Source organism: Apiospora kogelbergensis (assembly GCF_038363985.1).
Source record: "Apiospora kogelbergensis strain CBS 113332 chromosome Unknown utg000001l_segment0_segment0, whole genome shotgun sequence".
Lineage (NCBI taxonomy): Eukaryota > Fungi > Ascomycota > Sordariomycetes > Amphisphaeriales > Apiosporaceae > Apiospora > Apiospora kogelbergensis.
The window spans coordinates 1,770,241-1,783,291 of record NW_027117418.1 but is presented as its reverse complement, the minus strand read 5'-3'; the positions used below and the strand labels follow the sequence as shown (position 1 = coordinate 1,783,291).

Here is a 13,051-nt window from a genome sequence, read left to right as displayed (position 1 = left end):
CAAGCACTCGATGTGATGCGCAGACGAAGCTCGTTGCGAGTCGCCGATGGTTGATAAAATTTGGTGTTGAATTGGCGGGTGCGCGCCAAAAGCTGGACCGGAGGGTCGGAGGTCAGGCGAATTTGACTGGCTGGCAGGATTTTTGAGTCATTTGATTGGCTGGCGGAGTCATAGTGAGGAAAATACGGGTCCCACACCCCCTGCATGGCCCGAGCCTGTCGCGTCTTAGCTTCTCGCTCGCTCACCCTCTGCCTTGGCCTTGGTCTTTCTCCCTCTGCACTCTTTTGATTGTCTTCCTCTCCCTCCCAATCACGGACCAGTCATCCATTCATTCACCGTGGACGCAATTTAGATATCTGTCTATTGTTGCTAACCGTAACCGCCCATACACTTTATCCCCGTTATGGATCTCGTCCTTGCCAAACATTAATCCATAACTCGACTACCTCCTTCGACATTGCTTCTCAGCTGCCTCTGCCTATACGTTCGCGAACCCGCGACCTTCCGTGCAACCCTTGCGCATCATCGACTAGCCAATATTATTCATTCCCCGACAAGCTCGAAACAATCGAATATACTCCTCCATAGCACATGGAGTGACCTGCTCTGTAAAACACATCGTGCTTGGACCAGTGCGCAGCAGCACCCCATAGATTTTCGAGTGTTTCGTGCACCCACAGCGAGCCGGCGCGTGGACTAATATACTCGACGATTGAGGTATGTACAATACGCAATCAGGCATATTACTAGATAAATCGGCCCCTTTGTTGCATACCCGTGGCTCAGCCAAAGTTGGCATCTCGAGCTGAAAATCCAAGGCGGATTAGTGGCTAGGTCGCTATGTTCTGCGCTATAGCCTTCGTCGACGACCATCAGAACCCTATACTTGCTCTTCTATATAAGAATGTACGCTGGTTGGGCCGCTATATCGACTCTTGTTCCTTCTTCTGCTTCTATTAAGAAGAGAATCATTGGAAACGAAAATCTTGCCATGTTGTCATTTGTCTGAAGATCTGGGCCAGTCTTCTACTCAGTCGCCGTTGCCACTTATCCCCAACGCTCGTTTTCGAACCTCAATGACCTCAGCGACGCAACCTTGACCAATATTTACTAACGTATCGCAGTCATTGTAGAGCAGTTGATAAACCAGCCGCGGTGCTGCTAACTGCCCATCATGGTTAGCAAAAGAAAGCGCGACAATAATCTTTTCTTCGACGTCAATAAGTCCGACTCGGAGGATGAGAATTTCGAACCGGGGCAAGACCAATCACCACGCTCCCGTAAGAAGCCGCGCAGCGGCGCCAAGCCCTCAAGACGGGCCGGACGCACCAGGAAGAATCGATATCATGGTTCCGACGTCGAAGATGATGATGAGGTGTCTGAAAGTGACCAAGACGTGTCCTTTGGCGAAGACAACGACGAAGAGGAGGATGAAGATGATGAGTTTCTGAACGAGAGTACCGGTCGCCGCAAACGAAAAGCTGCCATAGGAAAACCGAACTACAAGGAAAGCTCAGAGGATGACAGCGTAGCCGCTGACTCGGACGGTAAGGACGAATTGATCGGCGAGACACCAAAGAAAAGGACGCCGCGAAAGTCCAAAATCGTCATCCTGAAAGTCCCCCCATCGGATCGGAAGCCCACGCAGATCAAAATCACAGGCCCACCTGCTCGCCGAACAACCCGCGCTCGTACGGCGGATGTCGAGGCTGAAGGCGAGTTGATGGAGCTCTCCAACTCTGGAAAACACGCGTTGCCAGCCCGTGGCGGCTCTAGGGAACCCAGTGAGGGGCCTGCAACTCGGAGCAGCAGAGCGACTAGAGGCACTAAGAGCGTTGCCCAGCCAGCTATCCCACCAATCGAAGAGGCCACCCAAGAAAGCGGTTCGCATCAGAATGGGTCGCATGAGGAGGCGGCGGCGGCGGCCGACGAGGAGGATGCTGAGCATGACGAGCCCGAAGCAGAGATCAAGGAAAACGACGAGGACGCCGAAGGTGCCAAAGCAGACGAAGATCCCCAGGCAGACGAAGACCAGCCAATGGAAACAGTTGAGCCTGATGTTGCTGACGAGGACGAAGACGACCAACCTATCACACGTAGGACACGTGGACGTAGGGGTAATCGTTTAACCCGGGGCTCCAGGAAGTCGGCACAGGAACCTAGCAGTGATTTTGAGCCGGACGGAAATGAGTCTGCAGATGAGAATCTATCCAATTCTGATAAGGACCAGAATGAAGACGAAAAGGAAGATGAGTCATCCAGCTCAAACGCAAGGGGTAGGCGTGGCGCTAAAGGCAGAGGACGTGCTGCAAAAAGGTCCAGACAGCCTGAGGACTCGGGCGAAGGCGAAGATGAGATTGACCAGGAAGAGCTAGCCGATGAATTGATGGAACTTCGCGACGGCGGCCGGCGACGCTCCCCCGCCATTGCCTACGAGGCTGCTAAAAGTCGGCGGAAGTCCCGCGGACGGCGTGTCAACTATGCAATCAAGCCACTCGACCAAGTCATAATTGAGCCTGAGGAAGAGGAAGAGCAGGCAGCCCCCACCACGACAGGCCGCAAGCGTCGCGCGGGGGTGGTGCGGGATGGATCCACAGCTTACATACCATGGCAGGTCCCTTCGGGGGCGTCGAGGCTTCTGGCCCTGGGGCCTTGTTCGGAGGTCCCTGGGGTACTGGTGCTGCTGGCGGAGTTGACTCTGACAGCAGTGACGATGAGATGGGGACGCGGGCAGGGCTTGCTGGCAATGTTGGCATGACACCAACCTCTGCCGCTCCTCTTGTACTCGCAGGAGGAAGCAAGAACCCCGGTCTTGACGGGTTAGGCGGCGCGGGTGCGGCAGCACCTAACGTCGGCAAGGTCAAAGATCAGAAGGCATATGCTGACGCTGATCCTCTCGGCGTCGATATGACAGTTGATTTCAGCAAAGTTGGCGGGCTCCAAGGACATATCGAGCAGCTCAAGGAAATGGTGCAGCTGCCACTTCTGTACCCCGACCTTTACCTGCATCTCCACGTTACTCCACCAAGAGGTGTCCTGTTCCATGGCCCCCCGGGTACTGGTAAAACACTTGTAGCCAGGGCACTGGCGAACTCGGTTGGGTTTGGGGGCAAGAAGATTACCTTCTACATGAGAAAGGGTGCCGATGCTCTGAGCAAATGGGTCGGTGAAGCCGAAAAACAATTGCGATTGCTCTTCGAGGAAGCTCGAAGAACGCAACCAAGTATCATCTTCTTCGACGAGATTGACGGACTTGCGCCTGTTCGGTCTAGTAAGCAAGAACAGATTCATGCGTCCATCGTCTCAACCTTGCTCGCCTTGATGGACGGTATGGATGGCAGAGGCCAGGTCATTGTCATTGGCGCCACAAATCGTCCGGACAACATCGACCCAGCACTACGGCGGCCTGGGCGCTTTGACCGAGAGTTCTACTTCCCACTTCCAGATGTCGACGGACGGCGGTCGATTATTGACATCCACACCCAGGACTGGGGCTTGCCTAATGACTTCAAACAAGCCCTAGCCCGTGATGCCAAAGGCTATGGAGGTGCAGATCTTCGAGCTCTTTGCACGGAAGCAGCGCTTAACGCCATCCAGCGAACATATCCCCAGATCTACTACTCGAATGAGAAACTCCTGGTGGATGCTAAGCAAGTCAAAGTCAATATGACAGACTTCAGGCTTTCTAAAAAGAAGATCGTTCCGTCCTCCGAAAGGTCTTCAACTTCGGGAGCTAAGCCTTTGCCCGAAGCCATCAAGCCCTTGCTTCAAAACCAATTGAACACGATCAAGTCCGTGTTAGACAATGTTTTACCCCGCCAGAAGAAAGTCACGGCACTCGAGGAAGCCATGTTTGAGGCTTACGAGGACGAGGATTACGGTTTCGGCAGAGAGGCTCTGAATGACGAATTCGAACGATCCAAAGTCTTCCGTCCGCGATTGCTCGTCAGTGGCAGTCCTGGCATGGGCCAGCCCTACCTAAGTGCTGCCCTCTTACATGATCTTGAAGGCGTTCATGTTCAGAACTTCGACCTCGGTACAATTCTGGGTGATCAGCGGGTAAGTAACACTGCACTCTTTTCCGACAGCCCGATGCCTGCAGTTCACTAACATCCTCTATAGCCTGCAGAACAAGTGATTGTCGCACTCTTCACTGAAGTACGACGCCACAAACCAAGTGTTATTTTCATTCCCAACGTCGACACCTGGTATCATGCTATGGAAGGCCCTCCAATTACCGTATTTTTGGCCATGCTTCGATCTATTCAGCCCACGGAACCCATCTTGGTCTTGGGAACAGCCGACTGTGAACTCAAGTCGCTCGACCCGCGTTTGAAGCAAGACCTCTTTGGATTCTCGAGAGGCAACTGCATAGAAATTGCAAGGCCTAGCTCGGTAAGCACTTCATGTAGGCATCTATTGAACTCTGCTAACAGCAAAAAAAAGATAAAACGCCACGAATACTTCTCCCTGTTGCTTTCGCATCTTCGCAGATTCCCCAAGGACTTCCCAGACCCCATGAACAGGAAGAAGAGAATACTCGAGAAACTTCCCTTGGCCCCCCCTCCCCCGCCGAAAGTCCTTAGCAAGGAGGAAGAAAAGGCCGAATGGCTGCAGTACCGCCGCGTTCTAAACTTGATGAAAGTTCACTTGCAGCCGATCATGGAACAGATTAACCGGAAATACCGGAAATTCCGAGCTCCGGTTATCAATCCTCAGCTCTACAGTTATTTGTTCGACGAGATGGACCCCAACTACGTGCGGCCAGACGTAGAACATGCTCTTCCTCGGCCGTTCATTGCCGCCAAGGACAAGGAGGGACGCGACGGGATCAGAGAGGTCGCCACGGGCAAGTTCTACTACAACATGGACATCCAAACAATTGAGGAAAGGCTTGCAAATGGATACTACCACAAGCCCCAGAAGTTCCTTGAGGACGTCATCACCCTCGAAAAAGACGCAAAAGCTAGCGGCGATCGAGAGCGGATTCTGAAGGCCTCAGAATTGGTAACGAATGTGGAGGTAGATGTTAATGATGTTGCGTCCAAGCTGGCCAGCATCGAATGGGACAGGCTCTATGAGACGGAGCGGCAACGTCGCGCTGCCAAGGAAGAGAAGCAGCGCAAAAAGATGGCGATGAAGTCGGCTATCGATATGGTCAACTCAAGTGTCACTGGCAGTGCAGGCAACGACGGCGGGCTACACACCACAACGGCACAATTCCAGGTGATGAGTCCGCTGTCCAATGGGCATGGCAACAGCTCTTCTTCCCACCACACAGTCAGCAATGGAACAACAGTTCCATCGAGGGCCACTGGCGAGGATGTGCAGATGGAGGATGCTACTGACTCGATGGATACGACCACGTCCCCGGTGCAACAGCCGGGGCCGCAGTGGCCTGATATCCAGCAGAGACCGCTGAACCTGTCTACTCGAGCAACAGCCGGTGGAACAACACAAATCTCACAAGTGTCAGCGGTGCAATCTCTGCCACCAGGCGTATCACCATCTGCCCTGGCGAACGATGCTTCAACTACCAAGACGACAGATCCATCCAACCGTTCGTCCAACTGGAGCACGCAAATGACCAACGGGGTTCATCGTGAGCCGCCGTCTAGCCCAATGGCCGATACTCAAGAACCTTTCATGCCCCAGATGTCCGCCAGCCAAGCCACGTCCAGCGAGGATACCTGGCCTCACTCTCAGGCTCAGGGGCTCGCGCGAGGTATCATTCATGCTCCTGTGGCCTCTATGGAATCTCGATCCCAGTCGTCACCTGAGAAGACGAAGTCCTCTCATGCTCCTAGTAATATGGCCAATCTGTTGAACGACCCGGTGCCTGATGAAGAATCGCAGTCGCAGCGGGCGTCCGGAGGCTCCGCTGTACCCGCACAGGAGCTGGACGAGAACTCGGCCGAGATTTTCCTTGAGGAACTCACCAGTCGCACGACCGGATGCACGATCGAACAGCTGGAGCAGCTCACACGCGAGATGATGGCCGAGATCTGGAGCACGCGCGGCGAGCACAACCGCATGAGGGTACTGCACTCGGTTCAGAGGGTCTTTAATGAGGCCATCACCGACATTGAGCAGACCCAAAGGGTGCAGAAGTCGAGCCAGGACGAGGCGTCGCAGGATGTTTCGTATCAAAAGAGCCACAGCGGCTACATGTAATATTATAGTAAGAACCACACAATGGTATGGAACATGGATTAGAAAGAGAGCGGACGACACTAGTCATACTTTTTGGAATGGTTTTTTAAGGGAGGAAGGGCGTTCGTTGTCTGTCGGTATATGATGCAGCTGAATACCAAAGCGGATGTTGTATAAAAATCTGCATTTTCCATTTCTCGAACGACTTGTCAGCTTCTTTATCACCTTCTCCTACGTGTATATTTACTTGGTTCTGTACCTACCTATCAGTCGCTGATTGCATCAAATATTTATTTCCAATGACTACTTGATTTCCTGAACTAATGTGGTGATGCGATGATGACGGGCAGTTACTTGGGCTCCCTCTTTGCGCTTCCCTGTTACTGAAACACAGGATCCCCTACGCAGCGGTCTTCTTCTACGTAAGCTATACAATAAGCTAAACCAAATAATTCAATCATCAACACTTGTTGGCTTTATGGGAAGCGAGCAGGTCCCGAGATCTATCAACGAACAACTATGGAATAATAGATGTCTGCAAGGTTTGATTCGGGGGCCACCCAGGAGAAGCAGGGAAGCGCACTCACTCGAGTTAAGTCACCGGCAGAACCTGGGTCTTCTATTGGATTATTTATTTAATATTATTCTCTCATTCATGGCTGTATTCACTAAGTAATCTGCCCTTTTTCTTGGCTTTCGGATACGTCTCGTCTTTTACTATACATGGATGCCTACTCAAGCCTCGGCCTTGTATCTCAACCCATGCCCGAACTTGAAGACCGGATCCTTGGTATCAAAGGGCACATCCTCCATGGCGTTCTCGACCGCCTCCATGGAGCGCGGCATGTCGAAGGGCAGCTTGCCCTCGGGGCCGGCCCCGCCCAAGACCACGTCGAGGAACGCTTCGGGCCCGCTGCCGAAGTTGGCCAGCAGCGCGGCCGCCTGCTCCGCCACCTCGGGCACGGCGGCGGGCCGGTCCATGGTCATGTCGACGACGGTGGGCACGGCGGCGTAGATGGCGGCCTGGCGCGCGCGCTCCGCGGCCGAGTACTCGAGCGAGCCGGCGTGGTAGCGCGACTCAAAGCCGCCCGGGCGTGGCTCGAACGGCGCCTCGAGCCGGAGCAGGGCGTAGTCGGCCTCCTGCGGCGTCTTGACCACGGCCAGGCCGCGGCGCTCGAGGTAGGTCGCGTTGAAGCCCTCGATGTAGAACTTGGCCTTCTGGGCGGCCTCGTTACCGAGGGGCAGCACGTCGTCGCGGTTGGTCAGGAGCGTGTAGGCTCGGCGCTGGGCCGCAGCGCCCTCGTCAACGAACTCCTGGCGGCCGACGATGGCATCGGCGGCCTCGGCATCGACGAAGGGGTTGTCGAAGAGGCCCAGCATGAACTTCTCGCGCAGCAGCCGGCGGATCGAGACGTCGAGGCGGGACTCGGCGACAGTGCCTTCCTTCACCAACTGCACGATAAGTTCGGGTCGTGTCTCGCCACCGAATTGGTCGCAGCCGGCCTCGATGATCATGGCGGCGCGCTGTAGCTCGGTCAGGTGCTCAACACCCCACGCGCGAGCGGGCATGTCCTGGCCGAGGATGGTGGTGTCGGTGATGAGGCCCCAGTCCGTGACGACGATGCCGTCGAAGCCAAGCTCCTCGCGCAGTAGATCCGTGACGATGCCCTTGTTGAAACCGAAGCCGACAGGGTCGTACCCGGCGAGGCCGATGGGCCGCGAGTAGTACGGCATCATCTGCCGAGCGCCGACGGCGATGGCCGCCTTGAAGGGAATTAGGTGGTATTCCAGGTTGTTGCCCGGGTAAGTCTGGTTCTTGCCGTATACGAAGTGCGAGTCCTCGCCGTTCTCCATGGGGCCGCCACCGGGGAAGTGCTTGGTGACGGTGGTGACGGAGTCGGGCCCGAACCTGTCGCCTTGAAGGCCGAGGATATAGGCCGAAAGCATCTCGGCCGTGAGCTCGGCGTCCTCGCCGAAGGTGCCGCTGATGCGCGCCCACCGCGGCTCGGTGGACAGGTCGACCTGGGGATGCAGCGCGGCGCGGATGCCCACGGCGCGGTACTCGGCGCGTGCCACTTCGCCAAAGCGCCTCACCAGCTTGGCGTCCCGCAGAGCCGCCAGGCCCAAAGTCTCGGGCCACTGCGAGAAACGGCCGGCGCGGAAGCCGGTGCCGATGTTCTCGGTGAAGGCGTGGCGCGGATCCGTCGACAGCGTCAGGGGGATGCCCAGACGCGTCGTGTCCAGGATGTGCTGCTGCACCCTGTTGACGAACTCGGCTGTCTGGCGGGCGTCCAAGATCTCGCCGACGAGGTTGAAGTGCGTCAGCAGCTGGGTGCCGAGCATGAACTCGGAGCTGTTCCGGGCGCCGGGGATGCCCTGGTCGAGGGTCCCGTTGGGCCCCATGTTCAGCTGGGAGTGGAACATCTGGCCGGCCTTTTCTTCGAGCGTCATGCGCTGCAGCAGGTCATCGATGCGCTCATCGACGCTGAGAGAGGCATCACGGTAGGGTAGGGTTGGCTCGGGCGTAGACGCTGCGTTCACGCCGAGAGGCCCCATGGTCAACATACTTGACAAGGTGACAAGGCCAAGAATGGCCCGGAGGGACTGGCGGTAGATGGCCATCCTGAGTCCTGGTGGCGTGGAGTTCTTGCAGACAGGGGTGGGTAACGAGTCAGCGCGAGTCTGCCTCAGCCATAAAACCCGCCGTTGCAGTCTCCCTTTATATAGTCGGTCCGCTGCATCTTCACGACGAAGGGCTTCTGCCACTGTCACAGGCCCGTCGACGACAGGAGCCGAACAACTACCGACACCGCAATATCCCCTGGCATGCCAAGTCTCGTAAGCACCGAAAAGCCGGGCAACGACGACATGGGAAGGGACAATGATCCATTCAGTAAGCCGCACTCGGCCTAGGAGGACTTGGCTTTTGCGGAGAGTGCCACTCCTCCTCTCGTCGGATTGTGGGGAGAAACACGGGACCGGGATTGGGACTGGCGGTTCGTCAGCCAAGAGCAAAAGCAAGGTGCGCGTATGCATTGGAATTATTTGGTCCGAGGTTCAGCCAGCCAGCGAGGTGAATATCTCCGCCGGCATCCTCGTGGCATTCGCGGCGGCCAAGACGCTTGTTAGTCACCAACGCCTGCTTATGGACATGCCACGACATAAGCAGACGATAGCCTTGTGATCAAACGGCTTTCCGGGAAACCGTCGGATTATCACACCACCACAACACCACGACAATCTACTTACCTCCCACTATGCCTAGGACCTGGGTTAAGATGACTAACTACATTGATCAATGTCAGTCTGCTGGCTTTTTGTTTTCCTTTTTTTCTTCAGTGCGCAAGGGTTTAGCCGCTTACTCGATTTACAGCTGGACAGCCAATTGTTGATAAGGCATTTGCGGTTGAGTCCAGACCTTCTGAACTGTAGAAAGTCTGGATATAATCTCCCATACTGACCAGTACTTTCATATACGACCACATCCTGCTGAATACTAGGGATCCCGTCCGCTCTCCCATATATAAGCAGCAGAGAGCCGAATTAGTACTAGGGTCGGTGACGACCTGGGAATCCTCGGTGTTGTATGTTTTTGCCATTTCGTCTTTTTGCCTGGAGTTTGGAGTACGGATAAGCAGTCTCATTTACACAGTATAGATTGCGTTTCGATCTGGACGATCTGTTGGGCGATACTGGTTATGAGAATCAGAGCATTATTCCTCGTATGGGCATCCCATACAACCGGTGTCGATGTCGAGGTTGATGGTGATCCTTGCCCTGCTATCAACATCACTCGTCCAGGCTTATCATCTTGATTTATTTGCGAGCTGGGTTTGTTTACCTGCCCTTAAGGGCCGGGGCCATCGTTTCGACAATTTTATCCGGAAAATGGATTGATCGTGACTACCGTATCGTGGCGAAGTCGCATAAACTACCCATTGACAAGGTATCTGGCGATGACCTGTTACACTTTCCGATTGAAGAGGCTCGCCTCAGAAGTGTATTTCTTCCCACTCTTGGGGCGCTGGTTTCGGTTGTAAGCTATGGGTGGCTGGTTGATCACCGCATCTGTATGGCGGCTCCATTGACCTGCTTGTTCTTCGCCTGTCTCAATACAAACATGCTTTAATATCAATAACACATTATTGGTCGACATCAATGAAGGCGTCCCCGCCACGGCCCAGGCGTCATCCAACATTGTATGATGTATTATGTCGGCGGTATTTGTTGGTATTTTACAAATCATTATTGATGAAATAGGATTTGGTTGGACATTTACGCTACTCGGGTCCTTCTGTCTTCTTGCGGGATTCTTCTATCCTATCGAGCGCACGTATGGCAGGAAATGGAGACTGGCTCGGCATGTGACAAGTCATTCGCCCTGATATCCATCAGGGAACCTCTCAAGCAGCTTCTTCATGTCTTCAATAGCCCTGTACATGGTCAGACCGAGACACCTGGCCGTTCAATTCTCAAAGTCACTCACATCTTCCGAAAGTTCTTGTTGTCAGGGTAAAGAGTGGATGCACAGAAATGCCCGCTTCTACCTTGCGTCAGCCTTGTCTTCATCAATGCTCTGGCTGCTTACATTGCATAGAGTGCATTGCGATCCTCGTAGTCACTCTCAGGTGCTGATATTGGGAAGAATTTGTGGTATTCTTCCATCCAATGTCTCCCGAGTCGATAGCGTGGGGTAACCATGCTGCCAACATCATCTGCATACGATGAGAAAACCCAAGTTCAGTACGTGCCTTGAGGAGGATGGAGTCTCACTCACATTCATTGTGCCCCCAGAATACGGCGGGGTCGAAATAGATGGGATCTCCCGTGTTTGGGTTGGTAGCCAGATTGCCAGCCCAGATATCGCCATGCAGCAAGGCGGGCTGGAGCCTTCGTCCATGTGTTTCCAGTGGACGTAGGAGGCGGGGAATGACCTTTTCCATGAAGCGAGGCAAAATCTCATCGAGATCCTCGCTAGGGCCTTGCGAGATGAGTTCTTGGTCAACAAAGGACTGCAGACGACGCCGGAAGAATTCTTCCCAAGTCGCGCACCATGTCACGTCCTGGTACATGCTGCCCTCATGGGTCATGGCGTGAAAGCCAAACTGGCCGGGGGAGTCTGGCGAGTCCATGCTATCCCGATGGAGCTTGGCAAGCATAGAAGAGAACTTCCGGATGTCAGGCAATTCTTCATCCATGTCCCTGAACTCGCAGAGGTAAAAGTACGTGCTAGGATCCGAGGTGTATGTGCCCCAGGCTACCGGGCACGGGATGCCTTCAGGCGTGAACTTGTGCATTGCTTTCGTCCCATGATACTCGCCTCTAAGCATACTCATCCCCAGGTCGCTTGTGGCCGTCTTAAGAAAAAGGCGATATGGAGTGCCGTCTGCCAGCTCAAGGTCGATGCGGGCTGTTTGTGTCCAGAAGCTAGCACCGTGGGGTTTGGCGCTGATGAACCTGGACGCCTCGGGGAAAGTCTGACAAGGGCAGTTAGCGGGAAATATTAGGGGCTAGAAGATGTTATATCTATGTCACCAGTCTTGCTGAGTACTTACTCCTCGACACGGCATCGTCTACATGAATATCCTGAAGAAGGCTGTGGCCAGTTGGCTTCGGAATTCCGTTGAGCTCAGCCATTGTCACCAATGAGTGAGGAAAGAAACAAGACAGAAGGAACCAACCCACTTACCCCAGCGTTCGATCGTCGGGATCGCCTTGCAGCAGACGACCCTCCAGCCTCCTGTCCATCCGGCGCAAACGGTACGGGGAAGACTCGTATATACCGACGCCGCTGGCCGTCTTCTACGTCCAGCGTATACCAGTAGTTATAACGCGGGGCCTATACGTCGGGCTAAAAGTGACCAACAGAGCCACTTTCACGGCAGTAGACGCGGTACCATATTACTCTACTTACACGCGTATGGTTTACTTATCCTATTCTTTTCCCTTACCCCTTTCCATTCATAGCTAATTTACATCACTTCATTCTTATTCAATCGAACAACTTACTACTCTTAATTTCTATTTACCATATCAGCCATACATCTCTATCAATGCTCAAACCGAGAGGCTTATGGGCGGCTCTTTCGAAGCTAGATATCCTCTCATTCCAACCCAAGATGAATATACCCCATATTCTCAATCTAATAATTCTATCTGATCCAAGGGCTCGAGCCTTCCCGAACCAAATCACCATTAGGGTCGGTGCTTTCGTGAAAAGATAGCCTCGTTAGCCCCCAATCCCACCGTCACCTGCATTGCAACCCTCCTCCCCGACCCGGCTGTGTCGCTCTTCTTTATGTAAATTTTCAACGATGGCAGCGTTTCCTGTCATCTTTCTCTTTCATTCAGGCACTTTCTACATAACATTTAATCTCATTCAAGACTTACTAAAGCCCACAACATCATGAATCCTGAGTCTCACGAGTTGCTCGCCCCTCAAGAGACAGCTCGGGTTGCGAGCGATCGCTGTAGATCCAACAGCACACTGCCATCCGAGTCTCCTCCTGGTATGGCTTCCCCGCCTGCAACTGGTACTGGGAGATGGGCGCACGTGTGGTGGTCCTGGAAATTGGAGCTACTGGCATGCTTCCTGGTGCTGGCCACACCACTCATCATACTGGCCACAATCTACCCACATGCAGGCCAGCCAGTCCCGGATTGGCCCTTTAAAATCACCATCAATGCTCTTCTCTCCATCTAAAACGTCGTATTTAAGACGTCACTTGGGTTCCTGGCGGCTTCGGCTATCGGACAGCTTCAGTGGACGTGGTTCGCATCTCGGAGGCCCCTATACAACGTCGTCCGCCTTGATGCTGCGGGACGGGGAGCTTTGGGATCATTGATCTGGATTTGCACCAACCGCCTCAAGCAGCCGTTGTTAACACTTGGGGCATCC

General features: G+C 54.1%; 3 protein-coding genes across 3 annotated transcripts; 1 reads left to right on the top strand and 2 right to left on the bottom strand.

Moving 5' to 3' along the window:
- Positions 1 to 1,174: 1,174 nt before the first annotated feature.
- Positions 1,175 to 6,174, top strand: PG998_000571 (Tat-binding-like protein 7; the record flags this gene model as incomplete). Its single annotated transcript, XM_066867389.1, has 4 exons — positions 1,175 to 2,564; positions 2,615 to 4,059; positions 4,123 to 4,395; positions 4,447 to 6,174. The coding sequence occupies 4 exons, from the start codon at positions 1,175 to 1,177 to the stop codon at positions 6,172 to 6,174; spliced, it is 4,836 nt and encodes a 1,611-aa protein (XP_066735804.1).
- A 714-nt stretch (positions 6,175 to 6,888) lies between these two features.
- PG998_000570 (uncharacterized protein) lies at positions 6,889 to 8,775 on the bottom strand (the record flags this gene model as incomplete). The annotated part of the gene is made up of 1 exon (XM_066867388.1): positions 6,889 to 8,775. The coding sequence occupies one exon, from the start codon at positions 8,773 to 8,775 to the stop codon at positions 6,889 to 6,891; it is 1,887 nt and encodes a 628-aa protein (XP_066735803.1).
- A 1,750-nt stretch (positions 8,776 to 10,525) lies between these two features.
- PG998_000569 (uncharacterized protein) lies at positions 10,526 to 11,790 on the bottom strand (the record flags this gene model as incomplete). The annotated part of the gene is made up of 5 exons (XM_066867387.1): positions 10,526 to 10,586; positions 10,640 to 10,696; positions 10,742 to 10,868; positions 10,931 to 11,563; positions 11,709 to 11,790. 5 exons carry the CDS (start codon positions 11,788 to 11,790, stop codon positions 10,526 to 10,528), a joined length of 960 nt encoding a protein of 319 aa, XP_066735802.1.
- Positions 11,791 to 13,051: the final 1,261 nt, after the last annotated feature.